The 26,384-nt window shown below is 38.0% G+C and overlaps 1 protein-coding gene across 1 annotated transcript in view; it reads left to right on the top strand.

Moving 5' to 3' along the window:
• LOC108706851 (mitotic interactor and substrate of PLK1) overlaps window positions 1-17,960 on the top strand; it is a 71,771-nt gene extending 53,811 nt beyond the window's left edge. Inside the window, exons 5-6 of the mRNA XM_041579913.1 lie at window positions 17,624-17,676; window positions 17,766-17,960. Of these exons, the coding sequence (XP_041435847.1) occupies window positions 17,624-17,638 (15 nt within the window). The 3' untranslated portion in view covers window positions 17,639-17,676; window positions 17,766-17,960. The remainder of the gene's footprint in view (window positions 1-17,623; window positions 17,677-17,765) is intronic.
• The last annotated feature ends 8,424 nt before the right edge of the window (window positions 17,961-26,384 follow it).

Below are 26,384 nucleotides of genomic sequence, written 5' to 3'. Positions count from 1 at the left end.
ATTGTTCACGTTCTGTCTACAATGGAACATTATAAATAGGTGAAGTATTTTATGACAAGAAGGTCATATCTTAAATTCTTAATTACACTTTTAGCAACAGGCCCTATAGCCTATGTTTTTAGAAAATCTGCATAATAATGAGAAAGTGTAAATTATGTGTTAAATTAAAAATATATGTAGTTTGTAAGCAGGTGATGAATGTGTCTTTTCTATGGCTCCTCTAAATACAATAGTCTGAGTGGGGCTTTGTTTAGACTGCAGATAAAAGATGTTTGAAAGTGATAATGACATATTCATTTTTCTTAATAAAGCGCAGAGGTTCCATTTCCAAAACCCAATGCCCTGTGCATGTCCAGAGTAAGATTGAAAATAGGCTCATTTTAAGCACACAGAGTCCCAAGACTCAATAAATAGCAAACAGATTGCCAGTCCAAGTCTGGTTCTGGATATAATCAAAATTGCTGTATTTGCAGAACTAAAGTAGGCTGAAAATATAGCCCTATCTCTTTACTGAGCATAAGAAGTTTATACCCCATAAGGGGAATATTTTACGCTGCTGTGTGTTAGTTTCATGTAAGGAACTATGCAAGAGTTGTTTTAAAATATGGTTTCAATTTTATAAATCTTGTTTTGTCTAATTATAGTTTCATGTTCGGTTTCTGAACTTGAGTCTCTGTGAATGCTACAGCTTGTCCCTGTGCCAAGCAGATCCTGAATATAGCTTGGAGGTACAAGATTGCCAAGTCCTGGCATCCGCCTGTCCTTCCCACAAACATCTGGTACTGGACAATAATTAACATGATATACTTGACTCAACCTTTTTTCATTCAAGTGCCCAGAACAAGGGTTACTTCATTTACAGAGGGAGCTTTATGTGCGTGCAAGGCAACACTGATACTTGGAATAAATGGCCTGAGCAGATGTTGGACTGTGCTGATCTTAAAAGAGGTCTTTAACCAGCCCCATTTCTATGTAGAACACACTGAGAACAAGACTCCTACACATCATTTACACTTTTTGCATTTACTGTATTGCTGCTACAAAGGAGGCTCAATTGAAATTTGCGATTAACCCCATTTTAACATAAGGACAGAAATCTCATAGATTAAAGGAGAAATATATAATTTAAATAGATTTGCCCATTTAATAAATCTTTGCAATTTGGGTTCATGCATGTTGGAATTCACTTTACCACTGTAATTTGTGTTGGGGTCTGATGAGTGCATTAAATATGTTTTACTAGCAGAACTGAAAATGATTATGTGGGGGCATAAAGCTAAAGTTGTGCATCACAAAATATATCATACTAAACCATGAAGCATGGCATCAGCTGGGACTGGGCATCCTGCTAATACACAAGAAAGAATGGATAGCGCAAAATGCATGGAAATAAAGCAAGAAACTTTGGGGTCATTTATCAACACTGGGCAATTTATACCTGGCAACCCATGACAACCAACCAAAGATTTCATTGTTCTTCCTGCAGCTAGCTAAAACATCAAATTACTGATTGCTTTTTATGGATTACTAACCAGGTACACATTTGCCCAGTGTTAGTTCCAGTGACCAAAATACTTAGGGGGGTTATTTACTAAACTGCGAATGCAAAAATCCCGAAAAATATGTGATATTTTTTTTATAAAATCGGACAAAATCACACATTTTTCGGAATGTGTTAAACCTCGAGGATGGAAAAGTCTCAATTAGAAAATCTAGCATCTCAGACATGTCGAGGTTGCATATAAGTCAATGGGAGATGTCCCAATGATTTTTTGATGTGCGCTGGGTTTTGTGCAATACCCTGAAGTTTTCGAAGTCAGTGGTAGATGTCCCAATGATTTTTCGATGTGTGCTGGGTTTTGTGCAATACCCTGAAAAAATCGGATTGTTTCCCGCAAAGCAAATTTTCAGGAAAATGGAATTATAAATAGGCATGAAAACCCAACCGGATTTAATCGGAGTTTGTAGCAGAAAATGTTAAGATAAAATCGGACTTTGATAAATATCCTCCTTAGTGTGGATTTACTAAATATCAGTTTGAGCTGTAGAATCATTATAAATTACGCTCCCTGTGTCTGCCCCCAAGCGATTTACATTTTAGCCGGTGGAAGCCAGGGGAAGGCAGATTGGGGAGATTAGTCGCCGCGAAGAAGAGGAGATTTGTCACCTGACGACTAATCTCCCTGAATCTGCCCATGTGGCCAGGTCCGGACTGAGAATTAAAATAGGTCCCTGCATTTCAGGTACACAGAGGCCCAATCAGCCCACATAGAGGCCCTTACAGCCCCCACCAGCCCACTAAATACTGACTTTCTATGGCACCTTATAGCAGCCCCTCTGGCATTTGACAGAACCCACAGATTGCCAGTCCGGCATGTGGCCAGACCCTAAAAGTAGTGGCTTATTTTGCCGCAATATGCAGTATCCTGGAAACTGGTCTGTGAGTAGCTAGTTATCTAGTTTTCTTGCAAACAGCATCATTCTATTAGGCCCTCAGTGTTGTTATTGAATGATAAGGAATCAGTCTGATGCACATAGAATGGCAGAGCACCTTACATTTAGTGACATTTCATTTAATGACACTTATACAGACAGATCTGTTTTGAACACCACTGAGCTACACCAGATGGCACCAGTGGTCAAGATGCCTAGTTTTTTGTCCCTGCAGCTGCCATACTGCATGATCAAGTAGCATTCTCGACCAGTAACTAGTAAAATAGTTACTGCAATTTGCCTTAATGAATCGGAGATATTAATATAACACAAACACCCAAGAAAAACAGATTGTGATATGTATATGTGAATCTGAGAGGTGCGTGTTGTTGATTCTGGTCACCATTACAGATATACACCAGCCTTCACTCACCATCTGACTGTGAAAACCCATAGACAGTGTGGGACTGGGGGGGGGGGGTTATGTATGTATGTATTGGCTTATGTATGGCCAAGAAAATATAAATCTATTATGTATGCCTTGCAACAGATAAAAGCCCATATGACAATGTCCATGCTGGATTCACAAGCCAGTTTCTCAACTGCTTGTTTTGTCCAGACCCAGAGAGGGTATTATTTACATCTTGGCTTGCTTTTACATGGTTGCATATTTAAATTCAAAGAAGCACAAAAAGAGAGACGGGATGTTTGCATAACAACGAGGGAGACAGTTAGGGCAGGGCCTTTTAGCCCATGAAGAATATACAATTGACTTGTTTTGTAATATCAAAAGGGCTCAAAAAGGATTAGGTTACAGGTACCCTTAAGGTAGGTGAGACCAATTGCAATTGCTCCCTGTGGCAGTATTAATCAATAAGAAAAAAGAAAACTAGAATCAAAGTAATATTTGTTTCAACAAAGTTCTCTTTCTAGACTCTAAATGCCTGGGAGCAAGACTTGCTTGTGAATTAGTAGAGCTCATTTACTATAGTCACAGAGGCAAGTGCAAGAACACAAATTTGTGCAAAATTTGACCCCCTTTAGTCCTTAGTTACACAGGACTTGCTTCAGGAACATTGCTGTGCTCTGCACCTTATACCAGATTATAAATATGGTGCAAAATACCCCCTATCCCACCCTCTAACTTGTGGAATACTCAAAAGTGAAAGTTAGGATATGGGACGCCCATTGGATGCCTCCAGCCAGCCCCTCACGAGTGCTGCCCAATTCAAGCAGCACTAAATTCATGGTAGGATTTATGGACATTCTGGTTCCTCAGATGGTGGCTCTCTTCCAATCCTTCCTGGAAGGACATCCGCCCACACCTCATATGCAAGCAGCGACCATCTGTATGATACACAAAGAGGGAAAAGATCCGCTGAACTGTGAAAGCTACCGCCCTATATCATTAATTAATGTAGACATGAAACTATTCGCAAAAATCCTCGCTACCAGATTAGCTCCACACCTTCCTCTGTTAGTGCACCCAGACCAAGTGGGATTCATTCCGGGTAGGCAGGCGGGGGATAACGTCAGGAAAGCCATCACCCTCACCTATTTGGCAGAGAAACAAACTACTCCCACATTATTACTGTCGCTAGATGCCCAGAAGGCCTTTGATAGGCTGAACTGGAAATATATGATGACAGTTCTGGAGGAAATGCGAATACCACTTCCCTTTCTACGTGGAGTCCAACAGCTGTACAACGCCCCATCGGCTAAAGTTGCAATGATGGGTATACTTTCGGAGAAGATCGAGATAGAAGGGGGGACCAGACAGGGGTGCCCACTCTCGCCTCTTTTGTTTGCCCTCTCTCTGGAGCCCTTAGCCGATGCAATACGAAACCACCCGCAAATAAAGGGAATTAGGGTAGGTGAAACGATCCACAAAACTAGCTTATACGCTGATGACATCCTCCTGACTTTGAGTTCACCCCAGACCTCCTTACCCCACCTTAACGAGCTGCTTGATCGATTTAGCCTCATATCAGGGTTCAAGATCAACAACTCCAAATCGCAAGCACTGTCTATTAGGATGCATCCTACAGAAAAGAAACTACTCCAAGCCAATTTTGACTTCCAATGGCAAGAAAGGGCCATTACATATCTCGGAATACAACTAACGGCCAAGTATGACTCTCTATATGACTGCAACTATATCCCACTACTCACCTCCTTAAAATCAAGTTTACAGTCTTGGAGCAATTACGGGTTATCATGGTTTGGGCGTATTTCTGCAGTGAAGATGACATTGTTCCCTAAGATTCTGTACCTCTTCAGAGTTCTTCCAATTAATTTTCCAGAGAAGACAGCCAACTCTCTGCAAAAAGCCATCACACAGTTCATTTGGAATAATAAACGTCCCAGAATTAAACTGGATATCATGACAAAACCGAAGAACATTGGGGGTATAGGGGTGCCCCACATATTTAGGTATTATATAGCAGCGAGATTATCAGAATTGGTGGCTATGCACAGAACTCCAACCATGCCGTGGCTGGATATCGAAAATGTGAGCCTGACTCCACTTACAATGGCTCAGATCGTCTGGATCCCGGAAAAAGACAGAGATCTACCTGCTCGTCTTCCCCCTACATCGATGCACTCAATACAGATCTGGGACAAATACAGGGGAAAATTGCGCCTATCGCCTTACAACTCCATATGTTGCACTTTCCTGGGTAACAAAAAATTTCCACCGGGGACAGTAATACGGGACTTCCTTCCCTGGCTTGACAATAAAGCTTATTTGTGTACTACTCTAGTCAAAGGGCGAGAGATGCGAGCCTTCCAAGACCTCAAAGACAACCTCCAGATACCAAATGGTCAATTTTTCCGCTACCTACAAATACGCCACTTTATATCTCAAACCTTTCTACAGGGAAGTGTATCACCACCAACCCCCACTCAGTTTGAACTCTTGTGCCACTCCTCGGACCGTACTACCCACCTGATCTCAAGTTTATACAATAAGCTGTCTGGGGACAATACCACTTTAGCGCAACCGTATATGGCCAGATGGGAAGAAGATGTGATGCTGTCCATTGAAGACGTAGAATGGCAAACTATCTGGGAGAAGGCCAGTAAGACATCAGTATGTACTGTTATATTGGAGAAAGCCTACAAACTGATATTTAGATGGTACATTACCCCATCGAAGCTGGCCCGTCTCTCAAAAAACACTCTCTCCCCGCTATGCTTTGCAGGATGTGGAGAACAGGGTACGTTTTATCACATGTGGTGGACCTGCGAGACAGTCAAAACATTTTGGAAAATGGTAGCCCGTACCCTGTCAACTGTTTTCAACCAATGCATTGAGCCCGAGCCCGTGTCGTTCCTACTGGGCTTGCCTATTGACTCATTGAAATCCTCTGAATCTAACAAATTGGCGACACATATTCTAACGGCTGCAAAAACGTTGAGGGCTTCCAAATGGAAGGGCGTCTCTCTCCCAACCCAGCAGGCTTTAATTGCTAAAGTGAAATGGATTCGAAATATGGAGACGATTAGGGCATACTTGCAGGGCAAAGAATATCAAAATGGTCTGATGTGGCTCCCTTGGGCGGAATATGAGACAGCTCAAACAGACGCGAACTGACTCACGGAACTGGCTCCTTTGCACTCACCCTCTGACCCCCCCCCCCCCCCCGTTTACCTTTGTTCTTCTTTCTTTCTTTTCTTGCTTCTCTTCCCTTTAAGAAATTTGGGAAAGCTCCGATACCGGATTAGGCAATCCCGCCCATGTAACACAGGTTGATTTGAAGGAGATGCAGATAAAAACGACAGTGACTAGTTTATAAGATAACTGTGAAGGTTTATTTGCTGTATAGAGCTACATGCGTTGCAAGTCTTCCAATTCTGCTTGCCAATCTGTGATAATGTCAACTGTTTTATAACTTACATGTTCATACGTGTGCTTATACTATGCTTGTTCAAGTTTTACGGAAAATAAAAATCTTTAAATAAAAAAAAAAAAAAAATTCATGGTAGGAGTGTATAGGGTGCAAAAGTGCAAGAAAACAAGCCAATTTGCATTTAAGGCTAATAATGAAAAGAAAAAAAGCCAAAATGACAAAATATTATAGATCACAAGGTGTGCAAAATACATCTATATATACACCTTTCTGCAAAAAAACATAGAACTTGTGCAGCTGTTTCACTTGGTGCCCTTTTGCTGTAATCAGTGATGTCAATGGCATCCACCATGAACATCCCCAGCAGCAGCCAGTGTCTCAGCTGGGACAAGGGGGTGTTCATTATATAGATAGAAGGTTTATAAGTGGACTGTTAATTTAATTAGCCACAAAGTTTACAGATTAAACTGCATACTGCATTTTAAACAGTTTGACATGATAAGATGAAGATGTAAAATACATATGTATTAATAAAACAATAGGCAAATTACAAGTTCTCCTTTAGCCCTATTAATTAAACACGGGGGTATAATTTAAAAAATGGGAATAAAAATTAGTTTTGCCTTTAGAAGTACTAAATTTATCCTTAAGAATGACATTTCGCATGCACAAAGAGGGTTTAATTTTGGACGCCCTCTGGCAATTCTTCCCTTACAGCCTCCCTGAGACAGCCTATCTGATACTGCCCCCCCCTCAGCCCCATCCCCCACCCTTACCTTTGCACTCCTTCATGGACGAGGACAGACTGCATCACTAAACATTTTGTCTCTTAAAGTAATATATGTTCTAAATGTAAGAACATAAATAGAAGTCTAATATTTTCTTCAATGTGAAATATTAAGTCTTATGTCATAAAAGTCTTATGTTTGTTCCCATCTAGTAACCCATAGCAGCCAATAGGATGTTTTCTTTTCTTACGAGCATGTGCTACCTTTAGGTTCTATGTCACACCTGCCGTTATTCATTGTGTTATTCCAAAGTTCTAAGTAATGTAAAAAACACTTATTTTACATGCAGAAATCTTGCCATACAGAACATACTTTTCCACAATTTTTCACTTATTCCAGGCCAAATCCAGATCTATTAACGCATATGAAAATGCCTAGATTGCTTCCACATACGGCATATAGATGGCGAGGTCCACTTATCAAAATTCTGATTAGGGAGTATTTTTTATTACAAATAAATGTGAAATCTTACCAAACTGGAAGTTTGCTTATTTATTAAGTAATTGATTTAAAAAACCTGATCGAATAAAACGGTGAAAAAAAACTTGACTGCGTTGACTCATTTTTTTCAATAGGTCTCAAAAAGATTAGAAAAATTTCCAAAAACTTAAAATGAAAAAATTGCTTACATTTTGCTTAGGACAATGCCCATTGACGACTACATGAATTTGCAAGCTTTCAGATGCTGAAGTTTTACATCTGAGTTTTTCAATTTTTTTTTGTGCTTAATAAATATTGTACATTTAGGTTTTGGAAACTCAAATTCGATTCATGAGTTTTAGTGGCAAAAAACAAAAAAAAATTTAGCCGCTTAGTGTAATTCAAACTATTTACTGAAAATTAGGAAAAAATCTGAATTTATTTTTTCAGGCCCAGGCCCAGCACTTTGCTCCCTCCCCGGGCTCGTGGAGGTGCACTTGTGATGTGATGATGCAGGGGGGAGGAGCATGTATATAGGCAGATGGGGGAACAAGGTTCCTGATCAGGGGTAGGCAAAAGAAGAGGTACATCGTTGTGCCCTAGGCATGTGCCTCTTCTGCCTACCCATCCCAATTATACATTTGTTATTTATTATTCATCATTTATTACATTTGTGGCAATGTGCACAACAAAGCTTGGATTGACATAATGTTTTGGTGCTTTGTGGGATAGGTGAATGAGTGCAAAGGTTTGTGGGAGATTAAAACAAATTATGGAAAATTAAGAAATATATATGTGTGATGTACCCATATAAAAATTCTTGTATTTTCCACAGGTGTCAATTACAATTTTGTAATAGAGCAACATAAAAAAAGCCATGTGCTGATCATAAACAGAGGGCTCTGATTAATATTATAAATGCTGAACAGAGGTGTTAATAGGTGCTCCACAATGAATTGTTTCATTTAGCTCACTTTCTAATCATTTAGAAACCTTTAATGATAATAACACAAAAATTTACATTTTTAAGAAAGTGATACTGGGTTAATTTGGCTTTGTGCATCCCTATTGTCTAGCATTTAGAACTGACCTATATGTTGCAACAGGAGCCTGCATTCTAATTAGGATACCCAATCCAGGTGACAAAGAACTGAAAGCAAAGCAGACAAGCTCCTCTTTCAGTAATATATACGTGTAACCTGACAGGTGAGGAGTTACTGAGAGCTCAGGAATAATGCATGACAGCTCCACTTGGCTGCTGGCTGCACTCTGCACCTGCTACTTGTCACCGCTTGTCTGGTCTCTTACACAATGAAGGCTTGAGGGAAATTTAATCATGGAAAATAAAGCTAGCTTGGCAATGGCAATATTGTGTGGTCACCGTATGCTCTATGATATTTTAGACCTGTAGAGCCTCTTACTTAAGTAAAGGAGATAAGCAGTCTGACCTTACATATGAGACAAAACAGTCTAAACCCCCCACTGAAGTACTGTAAATGAAATGCCTGTTATATTTAATTAATATTGCTCTGATGTTCATAAATGAACACCTAACTGCAAGTTACTATATTATGCACACAAGCACGCTGTAACATTTACAGCCATTCAACTCAATAAGCCCAGCTGGTTATTGTCATTTTAAGCAGGCTGGCGTGAGCATTTCGAACTGTAATGTACAAAACAGGAAATTAAAAACTTTTTTTGTTTAGGTTTATACACAGGCCGCTACCTTCTGGGTGATAAAATAGTCCAATTTTTTCTGGTCTGACTTTTAAAGGGAAAAAAGCATTTTTTTCAGAGGAAAATAAATAAATTTTTCGTGATTTAGTAAACCCTGAGGCTTCTATAAGTCTGAATGAAAAAGTAATCCATCTCAAACCTGCCGAGGTCTTGTAGAAGTCAATGGCAGAGGTCCTGTTTACATTTGGAAGATATCATGATCTGCACTGGGTTTCATACAATAATTGATTAATTTGTGGTTTTCTTATGATAATCAGAAAAAATAATTTTAGTACATCAAATCCGAAAAAAAATGTAAAAATTTATTTTTTTGTGTTTTTATTAAGTCTTTTCCCACACCAGATTTTTCAAGTAAATTTCTTTATAAATACAGTAAAAAAAAATTCACGGGAGAAATTTTTGGATTTTAGTATATACCCCCAAGTGTGAAGAGCTACCACAATTTTGGAAACCGTTTTGTAGACTGTTGAACAAAATGTAGTATGTAGTAATGTTTACATGGCACAAACCCCCACAGCGATTATGCAACAATTTATAAAGTAATAACAAAACTGTTTAATAACGACCAACCAGCTTTTTTAGCCAGTAAGGATTTATCACATAGTTGAACCTAGCGATATAAATTGCAGAAGGTGCAAGCTGATATTATCGTCGCCTAAGGGCAAGGCCAGACGTGGCGTTTTTGCGGCGTTTTTACGTTGCATTTTTAAAAAAGAACAGCCAGGCATAAATACGCCACTGAAACCCCATGCGATCGTCAACATGCGTTTTTCAGCACGTAGGATTCATTGAATTTGGATGCCATATTTAAAGTACGCTGTGTATTTACGTAAAGTGTGGTTTCAAACGTGCAGATCCCATATAGTCTATTGATTTGGTAGTTTCTTGATGTATTGGTGTTTCTGATAAAAAATGCCAATACTGGCGTCCTGTGGTGGATTTCAGCTTGCAAGCGACCTGTGTGAATTACCATAGTGCGTTTTCCATTAGTTTCAGTGGTAGTGCAATTTATGCGTATTTACGCCTAGCTGTTCTTTTTTAAAAACGCAACGTAAAAACGTCTGGCCTTGCCCTAAATGCTGAACTAAGGATCTACTTTGCCATCAGTGGCGTTAATAGAGTTTGGCGGTGGTGGCAGTGGCGGCAGGTGGAAAAGGTCCCCTCGGAGTGTGGGTCCTTCAGGACTTGGGCCCCCCCCTGCATTGCAGGGTCTGCGGGGGCCTTAGTTACGTCACTGTTTGCCATTAAAAATCTTTACAAAAACTGTATAAAAAAAGATAGATTCATATAAAGATTTTCTCATCTTTAATCCAATCTGGAAAAAATATAAAATGTTAATAGCATACCAACTTTAAAAATAATGAAGACACATTCCAGTTAAAGCTGGCCATAGATACAATTTCGTACAATTTTTGGTCATTTAGTTGATCGGACAGGTTAGAAGATTTCTGTCATCTAATGATAATATCTCTGCATGTATTGCCTGATGATATCAGTGGGTGACTGTCGCTACTATTTTCGGACATTACTTTCATACAATTGCTGTCACGGCCAGAACATCATCTGATTTGCTCTTTTACTACATTATTTAATCTGAGTGATTAGTGGCAGGTCGGAATATTGCAATGAATGATCGTTTGTTGAATATGAGGCTAAAATCTTCACACAGCTTAAGCCCTAAAGGGTTTTATGAGGACCTTTGCATTTTCATTCCCCAGATGTCATCACTGATACCCCATTTGCCCCACCCACCTCTGCATGCCATACATAATGATGAAGTGAAGAGTTAAAGTTACAGTTAATTGCACTCTGGTGAGTTGCTGAAAAGAAAAACATGTGGTATCACACACAACATCACACAAAAAAAAACTGTATGTTGGCATTTTTAGATTATTACATGTGGCCTTTTTCTGATAAGTGTAATAATTTAAAATATGGATTCATACAGAAATCAGATTTCTACATTTTGGTGATTATTTATCAAAGTCCGAATGCCAAAAACTCAAAAAAATCAAGATTATTATATACCCTGAGGATGGAAAAAGTCTGAACCCGAAAATCTCAGACCTGCCAAGGTTGTATATAAGTCAATGGGAGAAGTCCTGAAGATATCCTGATCTGCTCTGGGTTAAGTGCAAAAATCCGAAGATTTTGTGGTTTTAGGGCAAAAATCTGAAAAAATTAGATTTTTTTTTTTGGGAGGAAAATCAGAAAAATTGTAGGTTTCGATTTTCATACGATTTTCACAGTTATTTTCCGAACTAGAATTTTGGGGAAAATAAATTAATAAATAAGGGCAAATAACCAGTGTGGATTTGGTCAGAGAATAGTTTAGAAAATAATGAGATAAATTTGGGCTTTGATAAATAACCCTCTTTGTGTGGCAACTCAGCAAAATTCTGAATTATACATAATAAGGAAGGCACATATTTAAATAAGGCTTTCATATTAATTTGTTTAATATTTGTTATAGACATTTCCTTAGTTTCTGTAAAAATAATTTGTCTCTGCTGCAGCTTTTACCTTGCTCTAGAAAAACAGTGCTCTGTGTCTTGGGCCAATAATCCTTTTTATCTCTTTCCAAAGCCCTTTGACCGTTTTTTACAATCCTCTCCCAATCAAGAGCATAGTCAGATACTAAAGAAGTGGCCTATCATTCTTAGATGTAGGTGGGCAGTTAAAGAAGAATTCAACCCCCAACTAAAACCCTGCCCTCTACCCTACATAGTCCCATTGTTGCAGAGTCAGCGCAGTGGAGCTCAAGGACACATCTTCGGATTTTCAGTGTTCTTCGGGAAGTGACCGCCGTTTTGGCGCAAGCACAGTTGGAGCAGTCTTGTGGTTTGTAGCAACTACGCATGTGCCATAAGTGCCAGAAATTGCAGAAAGGTAGGAAGAGGACCCAAAGAATATCGAAGAGCCGAAAGATGGCACCCGTGAGCTCTGTTGCGCTGACTCTGCAACGAGTGGTAATTAAAGGATATGGAGCAATTACAGGTGTGGGGGGGAGCAGGGAGTGGGGACTATGAAGGGTAGGGGCTTGGGGGTTTTATTAGTGGGGGGTAAATTCTCCTTCAAGTACAGGGTTTTTTATAGTACCTTCTGCCAGTTGATGCTCCATTGCTTGTAAATCTGTACAATGTGCAAGTTAGCATCCTGATCTACTGCCTCTAGACGGCCTCTTGTGAATAAAGTGGATGTGCAAGAGGTTACTTTGGAGTACAAAGATCTGTGCCTTTAGAATTAAATGCAGAGTGCAAAGAGCAAAATACCAATATTTTGAACTTTGCAATATGCACTGCACTTGCTAAATGAGCCTATTTTTTGTAGTCATATTAAGGGACAGATTTTATCAAACTGTGAGATTCACAGTTCACCACAGAAAAACTCACACATTTTCTATTCATTCCTTGAGATTTTTATAAGCATCTTTATCAATGTGAGAGGTGAACGTTAGAGCTGACCACTTGATAAATACACTTCTAAATGTATAAAATAAGCAAAATGATATAGTCAGTGACACATTCCATATGCCTTAGGCATCAGTGATCTTTATCCGGTAAGTATAACCAAGGCCACGTCTTACACAAATTAAAAATACCCATTACTTTCTAAATTCTTTTGGAACTTCCCACAAGAAACAACAATAACCATCTCCTTGATAAAACCCAAAATGCTTAAGGTCTTGGGCACACAGAGCGTTGCTTCCAGTTTGCATATTTTTTGCAGGCTGAGAGAAGCTGATCCATTCCATACCCCATCTCATTTGATTTGAATTAGTTCTGCCTGTGTGTGCTTACATGTAGTGGAGTGGGAGCAGAGGTCAACTTCACTGCGTGTGACTACACGCAAGGGAAACAGCTCAGTTGCCCATGGAATTACTGTTCACTTACAATAATCTGGGCCTAAAACCATGTCTTATTCCAGAGCTCCTTACATTAGGACAAAATTTCCACATTTTATTATAGATATGGAGCAAACATTTGTGCATCATTAGTTGAAGAATTGTACAAATTGGGGGACCAGACATACAGTTTTGCACAGATTTGAGATTTCACAGATTTGCAACATTATAAGGAAATGGTGGGTTTTTTTAACCTGTTTTTATGTTCTGGCAACACACAAAACAGGAAGTTTATGTCTATAATATATCTGTGGCCTTGTCTGAATTCTTGAAGGAGCCTTGAACAGAATAAAATGCCTGCGCTGCGAGGCACAATTGTATTTCTGATTATCTGCTATGGAACCAAAAATCAAACTAAAGTCAAAAGTCAGTCATCATTCTCAAAATTCAGCAGTACTGTAGAGGTGACTGAAAAGCTGAATAGTGAATGCTATAAAGTGATTTCTCCAGAGTCAAATCAAATCCAGTGTGTTCACATCTGAGTTTCAGGGCACAAGCTTATAATTATAAACGCGTGCTTGAGAAAATATGAAACGTACCCTCAACCCTCCCTTACAAAGCCTATTAACCATCACTTTCCCCTCCTCCCCTTTCCTCTCTCCCTTTTCCTCTCTCCCTCACTCTATCCTCAGGCTATCTCCCCCTACCTCTGGCCTCTGCCTCACAAACTGGTTTCTCAGCTAAATCCTGAAGCATACTTTACATTCCGTGGCTAAGAAGACCAAACATTTATTTATACAAATAAGCCTCTGCTCTTCCTCTACTCAATCACATCAGAGACATCTATGACAATACGCCTCCCCCTCTCTGCACGCTGAAAGATTGTGCAATAGTGCAATATAATGTTTAAAATCATTTAAAGTGGATTGCTCAGTGCTCAAGCATAGCTGGACCTGATGGATTTGTTTCAGTGTAAGAGAAAATTGGTGCCCAGGAAAATTTGGGAGGCTAAGCCCTCCAACACAGGGAGAAAATATGCATAAAGCAGTCCATAGACCTGTTGATGCTGGAAATTGTAGTACAATGGCAGGAGTCATCCTTAAAACAGAGAAATAGTACAATTGCTTACAATATAGCATATTATGGGCAGAATGTATTTGCACCAGGAATGGCTATGGGATAACAAAACAGCACAGACCAATAAGGTATTTAGTGGGGCAAAATAGACATAGGTATGCAAGGATTCTATTCAGTAAAATATGGATAGGTCCATAATTTTAAGTTAGTTTTATGCACACTGGGCTGCTGGACTTTTAAAATATATATCTTAAACAAGAGTGTATTTGCCATAGAAGCCAAATAGGTCCAGGCATAGGGCAGCACATATGTTAAGCACACTCCAACTTATAAACATGAACAATATCTATATTTATTTTGATTTATATCAGCATTCTGCCACGGTCAGTCTGAACAACCAGTTTGCAAGGCTGACAATGCAAACGTTGGTGCTTTGAAGCACGAGTGGGAAATGTTTACAGGAAAGGTGGTCGATGATTCGATTCGATGTGCTGCAGAGGCTGTGACTTCCCGAGTAGAAGCATAATATCCAGGGTGCAGAAAGAGCATATTGTACAGCTGATTTTATCTCCAGCTTTAACAACAACAAAAAGAGAAAATGAGAGGAAGAAGAAATTAATCATGTAGCATATTAAAAAAATTCTGTGCTTGCGCAACTTGGGCTGAACATGTTTTTTGTCTCTTGGTTATGGTTTTTGTTATTTCTTGAGCTAAACAGGGAAACTGAAGCTACTATTTAGATTGTTAGCTCTATGGCCAGGGGTGATCCTGGGGCTGCTGCTTACTTCCACTAGTCATTCTAAAAATGTAGCACTTCAACTTGAATGTAACTATATTTGGTGTTTATCTTTTATTTTATTATTGTATTAAACTCTGTTTGTTCTATCAATGTATTGTTATACTTCAAATCGTATAACAACACAAGCATAAAACTTAAAAATGAGAGAGCAATTGAAAAAAGTCTTTTTTTATGGTGAAAACAACCATACTGAAAAAAAATGATTAGAAGGTGAACAACCCTTTTAAATCTTCCAGTTTAATAGTTTGATGCAATTTTTAAACTTCTAGGATTAAAAGGGATATTGAGAATGTTTGTGCCATAAAGAAAATTGTTTGTGGAGAAACCTCTTTGAATGAAGTTAAACCTAATCATCGAAATCTTGTGGTCTTGCTAGTTATCTACCATTTTAGCCTACTCGTATGCAATCACTGGATGCCATATTTGAACTCTCAAATATAAAGTGTCATTTAAGGATATCAATGAAGCAGATTTGTTTTTGCAGGCCTTGAAGAAGCATTGGCCCAATATGCATTGGGCTGAAGGACCACTATTAATTTCTGAGCAGTACTGACCTAAGTCTACATATTGTAATGAACAGGTTTGTTTATATTAGTGCTGTCTGATCAGTAATCATCTTATTTGTATTTGTTGTGGTAGAGAGAAGAGAATTCATTAATAAAGTTGCATTAAATTGTTTTGAATAAATCTGTGAATACAGTGCTTTGTGGATGCATCAACTGAGACTGCTGGTGATCTATACTCTGTACAAGGCAGTGGTCCGGTCCTTAGGGAAAAAAAGGACAAAGAAATAAATGGGGACACTTCCGAGAGATACATTATTCAAAAATTATTGCTGAATGTACTGATGGCGGGCCCTATTAAAATGCCCCCTATGCCCTTTATTACAGTGTCCTTGAGCCACACAAAGCAATGAGGTTTTTTTTGGTTTTTTTAAATACCAGGGTCAGTGACCTCCATGTGAACAAAGACATAAGAAGACAAACAATTTAAAAACTATATGAAAACAATTCAAAAACATGAAAAATGAAGACTATGCACAGGAACTTGTTATACATTATGCTAATTTAAAGATGATCAACCCAGACCATGAGTTTCATTAAAGGCAGTTGCTAAAATTCCACAAATGCTGCTATGAAATGTATTAACTAATGTAACAAATTGTAACAGTTCAGAATCTGCACCTGGATTACTGAGCTGCCAAACTGAAACACCAGAGACAGGAAACATTCAATTTAAACTTTCAGAAATAAAAAATGGAAAGTAATTGAAAAAGTCTTTATTTCTGTTGAACAACCTGAAAACAACCGCACTGAAAAAAAGTGTTTGGAAGATGAACTACCCCTTCAAGCAACTCCATATTTGAATTAACCAATTCCAGTTGTTTATTATTTAAAAGTTATTTGTAAATGTGATTACTGAAATATCTGTCTGCCTCTTTCTGCTTTTTACAATGCTGGTTCTTGAATAATGTTGCAGAAGGTAGCGTAATTAACAGATCTGTGAAAAAGTATGCTAGGAATCAGAGAAGTCAGAGTGCTTGGAGAAAGTAGTATTTGCATCCGAGGCAATACAGGTATGGGATCCCTCATCTGGAAACCTGTTATTGATAATGCCATTTCCCATAGAGTCTATTTTAATAAAATAATTAAAATTCTTAAAAGATACAGGGGCAAATTCACTAACAGGCCAGCGATGGCTTTGCGCACATCACAACAATTCGCAACACTTCGCCAGTCGTAAATTTGCCAGGACAATGCTAATTCATGAAGATCCGAAGTTGCACACAGGGTAACGAACGATGGCGAAGTTGCACTAGTGAAAATATGGTCAGCAGTTCGAAGTTACGCTACCGTTGGCTAATTTGCATACGACGTGCAGTTAAAGTACAAAGGCCGTATATGCTGCAGCAAATACATTACACTACACAAGGCCATGTTATCAAATGTAGGTGGGAAGGAGGGTACCCCAAAAACATTTTTCGATCTTTTTCAGCCTATCACCCTGTAAAAAGGAAAAGACGCCAGCGTTTTTTGGGACTTAGAAAAATGTTCAACTTTTTTTTGAGGAACTCCTATCTACTCTATTGTACTTCGCCTGGTCTGAGGTGGCGAAGGCAAGTCTGGCGATAGAGGTAACGGTCAGTAAAATCAAAAACTTAGTGAATTTGCGTAGTAATGCTCTTTCGCCAGAGTGAAAATTCGCCTGGCGTTAGAGTGCGAAGTTGTGCCAGAGTGCGAAGTTTCGCCAGTGTTAGCCACTTCACCCTTTTGTAAATTTCCCCCACAGTATTTCCTTTTCCTCTGTAATAATAAAAACAGAACTTTGAGATTGATCCTAACTAAATGGCAGGAATCCAAACATGTGTCAAAACAATCCTAATTTTTTTTTTTTAATGTTTACATGATTTTTAGCAGACCAGGGGCCCATTTACTAAATCAAATTTTGTTTTTCACCATGAATCTTGAAAAAATTTGTGGTTTCTCTATATTTCTAAAAAGTTCTAAAAATTTGAGCTTTAAGGGGCAGATTTATCAAGGGTCGAATTTTGAATTTGAAAAACCTCGAAATTCTAATTCAAAAAGACCAACCGAAATTAAATACAGATACACAATATTCATCAGCCCTTATGATCTAAGCTAATAATTGCTTTTGTTATCCCTGTTAGGCTGATCAATGCTAATACTGACCTGGTTGCTGTTGAATACTGGACCATTATAGGTAAGTATTCTAATATTTTAGTTTCCAATTAATTAAATTAAATCCAGTTGCATGAGGTTTTTTTCACTGATCACAATGTATTTTTGCAGAGACCAGGCTACAGCAGTGCAGCTCTCCAACTAATCTCAGTGGTATTGTCTTCCCCTAATCACTGTTCTGTTTATCCAGATGACAACAAATTATATACACAGATTGTGCAAAAACATGTCCCTTCCCCCAAGACTACTTTACTGGTATATGAGAAATGAAAAGACCACCCAGACATTATTACACAATATTTTCCTTGAATTATTAATAAAATGTATTACTGGATCTAACAGGACTAACATTTAAGAAAATGTGATATGGTTATTGCCTACTTGGCTTTTTGGTGCTACCTAAAGCCAAATGTGACCATTTTACTGCTTACTTGGCCTTACAGTTCTACCTACAGACATCCACTCAAGTAGCTTAACAAGAATCAAGCATCACTAGCATATTAAAGAACATCTGAGCACCATAAAATTAGATGCATAATAAACTGTTTCCCATGAATACTAATTTTATAGATTTTAATCTATATAAAAATTGCTTGTGGCTATAAAATACATATACCAGACACTTTATACTTATACACTTAATAAAATGATGCTCATTTAATAACACTGGGCTAAATTGCTTCAGTGCAATAAACTAAAGCAACCAATACATTCAGGGGGTTATTTATTAAAGTCCAAATGCTAAAAACTCAATAAATTCAAGGGTTTTTTACTATAAAATCTGACTTTTTAGATGAGATTTATTATAACCCGAGGATGGAAAAATTCCATATCCGAAAATCCGGCATCTCAGACCTGCCGAGGTTGTAAATAAGTCAATGGTCCCTATCATACTTGGAAGTTTCTGTTGTCTGCGCTGGAATTAGCCCAAAAATCTGACTATTTCGGGCTATTCAGGAAATATTTTGAATTTTCGGGAAAAAGCTAGAAAAAAATCGTATGATTCGAATTTTCACACAATTTTATATAGAGTTTTCCCTCCGATCGGAATAAGTTGTGCTTTTTTATTAATAAATAAGGTCAAATCGTGGATTCTAGTTAGGTCTGACTTTTTTATTTTAAAAAATCAGATAAATTTGGATTTTGATAAATAACCCCCTAAATGTATGTTCTACCTGCAAAACTTATTGTTGATTGGTTATTATGGGTAACTACACAGAGAAAATTTTGACCAGTGTAAGTAATTTCATGCAAGAACTGTGGACTGAGGTGGAAAATGATAAACACATACCTAGTGTTCTTCCAGCAGCTTCACTTCATCATCGCTCATCATCAAGAACGAGGTCATACCTCACTCACCCACACCACTTCATAAGATCATGAACATTATCCCGGTCACTCATAAATGGTAATAGTGCAGTGCATCATTGGGAAATAAAACCACTAATATAATAATATACTCAGATTTAAAGACCAATATACAGGTACTCAGATCAGTTAACCCTTCAATTATTGGAAGCTCCACTAGGGTATCTCTTAGGATGGCCTATGAACCAGGTCATTTGACAATGATGCATCACTGTATAGGGATGAAAAACTTTCCTTTATTACAAATGGTTTTAAGCTGAACAGTTATTTTAAGGGCATAGACACACGCTCAGATTCGGGGAGATTTAGTCGCCCGGCGATAAATCGCCTCTTCTTTGTGGTGACTAATCTCCCCGAACTGCCTCCCGCTGGCTTTTATTATTAAAAATAAAAATGGGGCTATAGATACAGCGAGAACACAAAGGAGTATACTTTGCCTAATATGAAAATAGCTGCTGTAACACATTCATATGCAAATCAGAGCATGTTTTATTTTACATAGTAAAGTGCTAAGTCTGTGAAAACAAAATATAGGTTCGAAAAGGTGGCTTGTAAAGGAGAAAATTACTAAAAGCAAGCTGAGTGATAGATAGATACCAGAGCAAATAACAGGCACAATCTATAGTAATTTTTTCACTTTGTATGTTGTCCTATGGTTTACACTATGAAGCATGGCACTTTGCCCCTTACTGCTCTTGCACTGAAGCAATAATAAATGATTCCTTAGGTGCTATATTATTTTAACTAGTGTTGTTTATCTGATTGACAGCAGTTAACAGTTAAGTGGGAAAAAAAGGTTGGATATAAATCCAATTTTCATGATTTTTCGTTGAGGATGTGCAGCTTATAAAAATTAATGTAAAACTGAACAATCCACCTCCAAACTGAACTTATTCTATATAGCTGGCTACTACTAACTGTTTTTGCAATAGTTCTAGTGAAGGATGTCATATTGTGCCATCTTTTTAATGAAGCTGAGTTCTACTCTGCACTATGGCATCTCTTTAAATTCTTCCAGTTCTGCAACACCCTGTACTGGGTTATTGCAAAGATCAAGACTTCAAAGTTTTGTAATCTAATTGAAGGTTGAGCCACACAATGTTAATGGTCATCCTTCCCACGGTCATCGTTAGAAATCCAATCACACCAGGCAATTATGCCTCAGACTCACATGTTTTTATGCAGGTTTAGTTTAGCAAGACAGTTCTAGTTGGATGTAGAAAAGAACCAGTTTATTTGAGAATCTGATGGATCTTTTTACATTACAATAATTTGGTAGAAATTTTGGTAGAAATCCAAACCATTTTCCAGTTGTGGCACTTTCTTGAAACAAGTGATTTTGGGCAATTGGTTGCTTAGAAACATGGAATGGTAGTAGCACTAATGCCTTTAGGCTGCAGGCAATGAGAAAGGGATTCAGGCAATTTGGGCGACTTCTTGTTGCTAAAAAGTGCCCAGAATTACCCCAATCTGTCATTGCCCTTACCTTATCAATTCAGGCCCACCTGGGTCCCCCCGCGATGGCGGGTCTGCTGTATAGGTAGTTAAGCCACTGACTGCAAGACTAAGGGGGCAGATTTTTCAAGGGTCGAATTTCGAATTTAAAAAACGTCGAAAAAGAATTAAAAAAGACCAACGAAATTTATCCTGGATTCGGTGCATCCCTAGTTTTGTTCTTTTCTGATTATTGCTTCCAACCAATCCATGTGAAATAGGTGGTGTTATTGTTTGACTATCGATATAGATGGAGAGTCAGGGGTTAACCATTGTTGTAGTATCGTTTTCGGGCTGCTGCTAGTCTCCCAATCATATTTTTCTCTGGCTTTGATAGTTGGGTATAGTTTGCGAAGTCTAATTTTTAAAGAGACAGTACATTTCTATTTAAATTTTCGATTTTTTTTTCAAATTCGAATCGAATTTGGACTATTCTCTAGTCGAAGTACAGAAAAATTAGCACAAAATTTTGTTTTTTTTAAATTCTAATTTTCACTTTGACCTTTGATAAATCTGCCCCCTTGCCCAGGACAGAAACACAGAAGCAGCAACTAGAAAAGGACAAAAAAATAAAATATTGAAATTACAAAATTTCTCTATGGAAATAAAGCAACAAAGATACAGGAGTCAATGATCAAAGTGAAAGATGTGCGTTAAGAACATTCAAGGTTATGTAGAGTATCCAGCAGTGCTATCAATAATGTAAGTGGAACAGCTAAAAGTGTCATGAATACTGATGGCAATGCTGTTACTTAGCACACAGCACCTCTTGAAAAAGTTGAAAAAGTATCAACAGCAGAAAACAAGTGACAGATAACCTAGTCATTTGTTCTTTGGGTCAGCATAGACAATTCTAAACGCATATGAGTCATCTTTAGAAGGAAACTGCACCATCAAGGAACACAATTTATTTTACAGATCTTCCAAAACTGGATAACTGGTGGAATTCTCAGAGCAACTATGTGTGACTGTGGTTTGTAACTCCTTGCAGTAATTGCAAGTTACTTCTCCCTGTTCTCAGTAACTTTCTAAGCAATACATTTTTATCTACTGTACTAAAGTCCAAGTTTCTGATCTACAAGTGAAAGGTTCACCTGGTAAAGCTTATTGAACTTTGCATTGGAATAAGCCATACTTTTGAGAAAGAGGAAATCATTTCTTAAAATATAAATTATTTGATTAAAATTGAGTATATGGGAGATGGCCTTCCTGTAATTCAGAGCTTTCTGGATAATGGGTTTCCGGATACGTGATCCCTTACCTGTACTATAAGGCGACTAAAATAAATACTTAAGCAACAGATTTATATCAAATTAAGTGGCATATTAAAGGCATTGTTCACCTTTGAGTTCACTTTAGTATGATGTAAGACAGCCTGCAATTGGTTTTTATTTTTATTAGTTATGGTGTTTGAGTTATTTAGCTTTTTATTCAGCAGATCTCCAGTTTGCAATTTTAGCAGTGTGCTTGCTAGGGTCCAAATTACCCTAGCAACCATGCACTAACAATACATTTGTAGCCTTACAGAGCATTTGTTTTTAGATGGGGTCAGTGACCCCCATTTCAGAGCTAGAAATAATCAGAAGAAGAAGGCAAATAATTCTAAAATTATGAAAAATAAATAATGCAGACCAATGGAAAAGTTGCTTAGAGTTGGCCATTCTATGACGTGACGTTAATTTAAAGGTGAACCACCCCTTTAAAGGGATTTCCCATCTTTGAATTAAATTTTAGGATAATGTAGAGAGTGATATTCTGAGACAATTTTCAATTGGTTTTCATTTTTTATTTTGTATGTTTTTTTAGCTTTTTTATTCAGCAGCTCTCCAGTTTGCCATTTCAGCAATCTTGTTGCTAGAGTCTAAATTACCCTAGTAATCATGCATTGCCTTGAATAAGAGACTAGAATATGAATTGGAAAGGGATTGTTTAGAAAGATGAGTAATTAAAGGTAGCAATAACGATAAATGTGGAGCCTTACAGTGCATTTGTTTTTTTAGATGGGGTCTGTGACCCCCATTTGAAAGCTGGAAAGAGTCAGAAGTAAAAGGCAAGTCATTTAAAAACTTTAATAAAGAAAAAATAAAGGCCAATTGAAAAGTTGCTTAGAATTAGTCATTCTATAACATACAAAAGGTGAACCAACCCTTTAAAGAATCTTACCAAACCGGTGTATATATTTAAGTAAATACTGCTCTTTTACATCTCTTGCCCTGAACCACCATTGCGTGATGGTCTCTGAGCTGCCTCAATGATCACCTGACCAGAAATACTACAGCTCCAACTGTAAAAAGAAGACGTGTGGAAGCAAAAGACAAAACTCTGCCAATTTTCTATTTATGATTATCCAATGGCACATACTACTAAAAAAAGTATATTATTATTTATATACATGAAGCAGGTAGGGTCGCCACCTTTTCCGGAAAAAAATACCGGCTTTCCTATATATTTATCTTTTTTCCCTATTAATATCATCGGGGTCAACCATGATTTTTCCTGGCCAGGCCGGTAAAATACCAGCCAGATGGCAAACCTAGAAACAGGGTTTTACGTATGAGCTGTTTTATGCAGTATATTTCTATACAGACCTACATTGTTCACAGGGGAGGGGGTATAGTATAGTTTTCCTTTAAGCACAGCTCACTGTGATCAGAACTTTTAAACATGTGACTAACTGGTACTGTATTTCCAACATATCTCTGCTGTCTATTTTGACTTCCTAATGCACTTGACTTGCTCCCAATTTCTGTTCTGATGCTATGCAGACGCAACACATAATATAAAAAGAATTGAAAGCACAGTGCACATTTTATTATAGCCCTTTATTGGGTATAGCTTTGGGCAGAGACAATGTACGGTAAACAAAGGGCTTCTATCCCAAAATGTGTTGTATGGATATACTCTTTGTATTCTCATTAAGGAATTTCAGTTTAACTAGCGCTATAATCACTATTCATTTTCCCTATACTTGTATCTATTAGTAAGGCCTGGGAGCATGTTATATTGTCTTCAGGAAAAGCAACAATTCTGTACACATTCATATCTGACTGCTACATATTTGCAATATTGAAAATCCAATTCCTTAAGCAGTAGCTTTCTGTGGGATATTTGGATATTTTCATTGGCTCATCTGACCTCATCTGCATGCTTTGGATAAATGGTATTTTAGATACATATTCATACACAGTTCCTTTCTTCTAATGTAGTAACAGTTGTGTTGATATATAAAGAAACTGTGGTAAAATGGATACTCATTGCATTTGCTCATTCATTACCCTTCTATTCTTTCCCATTCTAGTTTTCTACTCTTGGCTGACTGACCCTATCAATTTTTTAATTTGGCCCAGCCCTCTCCTTTCCCCATTACTGGTGCAGTATTTATCATATAGTATTTACAGTGTAGTTATACTAGCAATCATCTTTATGCCAGGATAATAATTTAAGAAGATGTTAATTGGTGGATAATTCATGGACTGGCTGTTGAGAACAGCATTTTTGTTTCCAGCCTAGGTACATTGATGACAGAAATGGAAGTAAAACTAGCATCCAGGGGAGTATCAGTTGAAAATTACTTGTCTGATCTATCAAATTTGTTTAGTTACAAGTTATAAAAAAAAATAGAAAGAAACAACAAAAATAGGATAGGTGGGGTAGGTACACATTATATATAAAAGATAAATGTCACCCAAAGTGTTAGTTTTTCTTCTTTATGCATAATGAAATTAATGTAATGTGAAGCAATTTTTCAATATACACAAATTAAAATGTTCAATGCTCCACATTTTCAATACATACAAATGTTCAATGTTTGTTATTTGTAAGTGTAATAACTATTGACAACAATCTGTCTGCTTGTTTATATTCTCTGCACTTCTTTTTCCTGACTCCACATACAATGTAACAGACGTTAGCTGATTAACAGGCTAAGGGTAAAATTTACTCCTGCTACTGTTAAGACTATAGAACAAAAAGAGATAAAGAAATGTTGCTTTATATTGCAAAATAATTTCAATTAGATTAGAATTACAAAGCATTTTGTAGGAATCTATGAATTTCAGCACTAGGCCAGAGAAGCACAAGTCTGCATAATTTATTGACCACTAACATACCAAGGCATTTTAACAACTTCCAAAACAAAGTCTCTAGGCTATTTTTCCCAATGCAAATATTAAATGTGCCAGGCTTAACACAGACTGACAGAATGAAACAAAAAGTGGTATAGCTTTGGAGATATATTCCACTTTTGTCGCTATCAAAGTAATTTAGTGTTAGAATTTGATCCAGATATAATTCAGATTATAATGATTACAACAAATTAATTGTCAAACTTTAACTTAATTAACACCTGGTAGTTGGTAGCCTGAAAAAACTCTGTTAAGCAACCAGTGTTAAATAGATAATATATTTCGGTGATGTCGATCTGCCCCTTTAGAGAGGTCGCCAAACGAGTGGATCTTGTACCAATATTCCCACCTTGACCCCTAGGGCCCATTGCTAGAAGCAAGGACCGCACCAACAAGCTGATTGCAGTCCTTGATCCAACTGGATTCTTAAACCTGCCCGATCGATATCTGGCCAAAACCCTGATACCTGAGAATATATATGAGGGCCCCATCCACTGACCAATTAGCTGCTTACTTGGTCTGTTGGGAGCTTTTATCAGCCCTTGTATGGCAACCATTAGTGCTTAGCTGAACCAACTCCAAACCTAAAGCATTTAACAACTACCTGACTACCTTTCAGGTGATACAATTTCTTGGGATTTCCTCCCTCATGAATATACAAACTAGAGTTTGGATTCAGTTTGGTAATGGTCCAAATTTCTTCATGGTGAATTATGCATCCAAAAATTATGAATGTTCTGAATCCCTTAAAACCACCTTACCAATGATGTGATGTTGATATCTGATTGTTCCACTGCTATAAGACAGCAATAAAGATATCACCTGCCAAGGATTACTAGGAGGGCCTGAAGCTGGCCATAGATGCAAAGATCTGATCGTACGAATCATCGTTCGATCTGACTTTCCCATCTCCTGACCTGCCCCTAACCATTCCGATCAAATAAAGTAGTTAAAGAACAGATCAGCTGATGTTCTGCCCATGACAGCAATTGTACGATAGTTATGTCTGACAAAGCTAGTGACAGTCTCCCACTGAAAATTGTACGTTCGGCAATACACGCAGAGAAATTATCGGCAGCCGATTAACCTGTACGATCGACCAAACGACTGATCTCTGACTGACAAAACCGAAAATCGTACGAATCCTCGATTCGTACGATCAGATCTTTGCGTCTATGACCAGCTTTACTGATACTCATATATTTAGTGTGCAAAGCCCCTCTGGCATTTGCCACAATCTTCCCCTTGCCAGTGAGGGCCCTAAATGGTAAAACGTATAACAGATCTCCAGCTTTCCACCCCACCTGTTCTTTGGTGACTGACTGGAGCGCTATCCAACACCTGAGGTTTGAGCCTAGCCTTCTGTGTAACTGGTTGCATTTATGAAGTAGAGAGCTGAAAGTATTTTAAATTAAAAGGACACAATTGCACTCTGGACGATACCGAAATATTTAATCGGGTAAACACCGCAGAGAATGTTCCTCCTTTATTTACACAGAACAAAGGGAAGATGCAAAAGTCACGCTTAGCTTGGAAGTCCGTGCAAAAAGAATCCAGTGAGTTTCCAGGTACAAGGGCGACAGAAAACGAACAGGGCATACACAAATCACAAAAATGGGCGAATCTTTCTTTCAGTGACGCACCTCCTTTCCTCTTAAGCTTGGCGGGAAGAGAGGAGGCAGAAACCAGTCTGTCAAGCTTCGCCTACAAACTAGAGAGACACCTTCCTCATCCAATGGGAGGG

The sequence above is a fragment of the Xenopus laevis genome, chromosome 1S (genome assembly GCF_017654675.1).
Source record: "Xenopus laevis strain J_2021 chromosome 1S, Xenopus_laevis_v10.1, whole genome shotgun sequence".
In the NCBI taxonomy this organism is placed as follows: domain Eukaryota; kingdom Metazoa; phylum Chordata; class Amphibia; order Anura; family Pipidae; genus Xenopus; species Xenopus laevis.
This window is presented reverse-complemented; position numbering and strand designations above follow the sequence as displayed.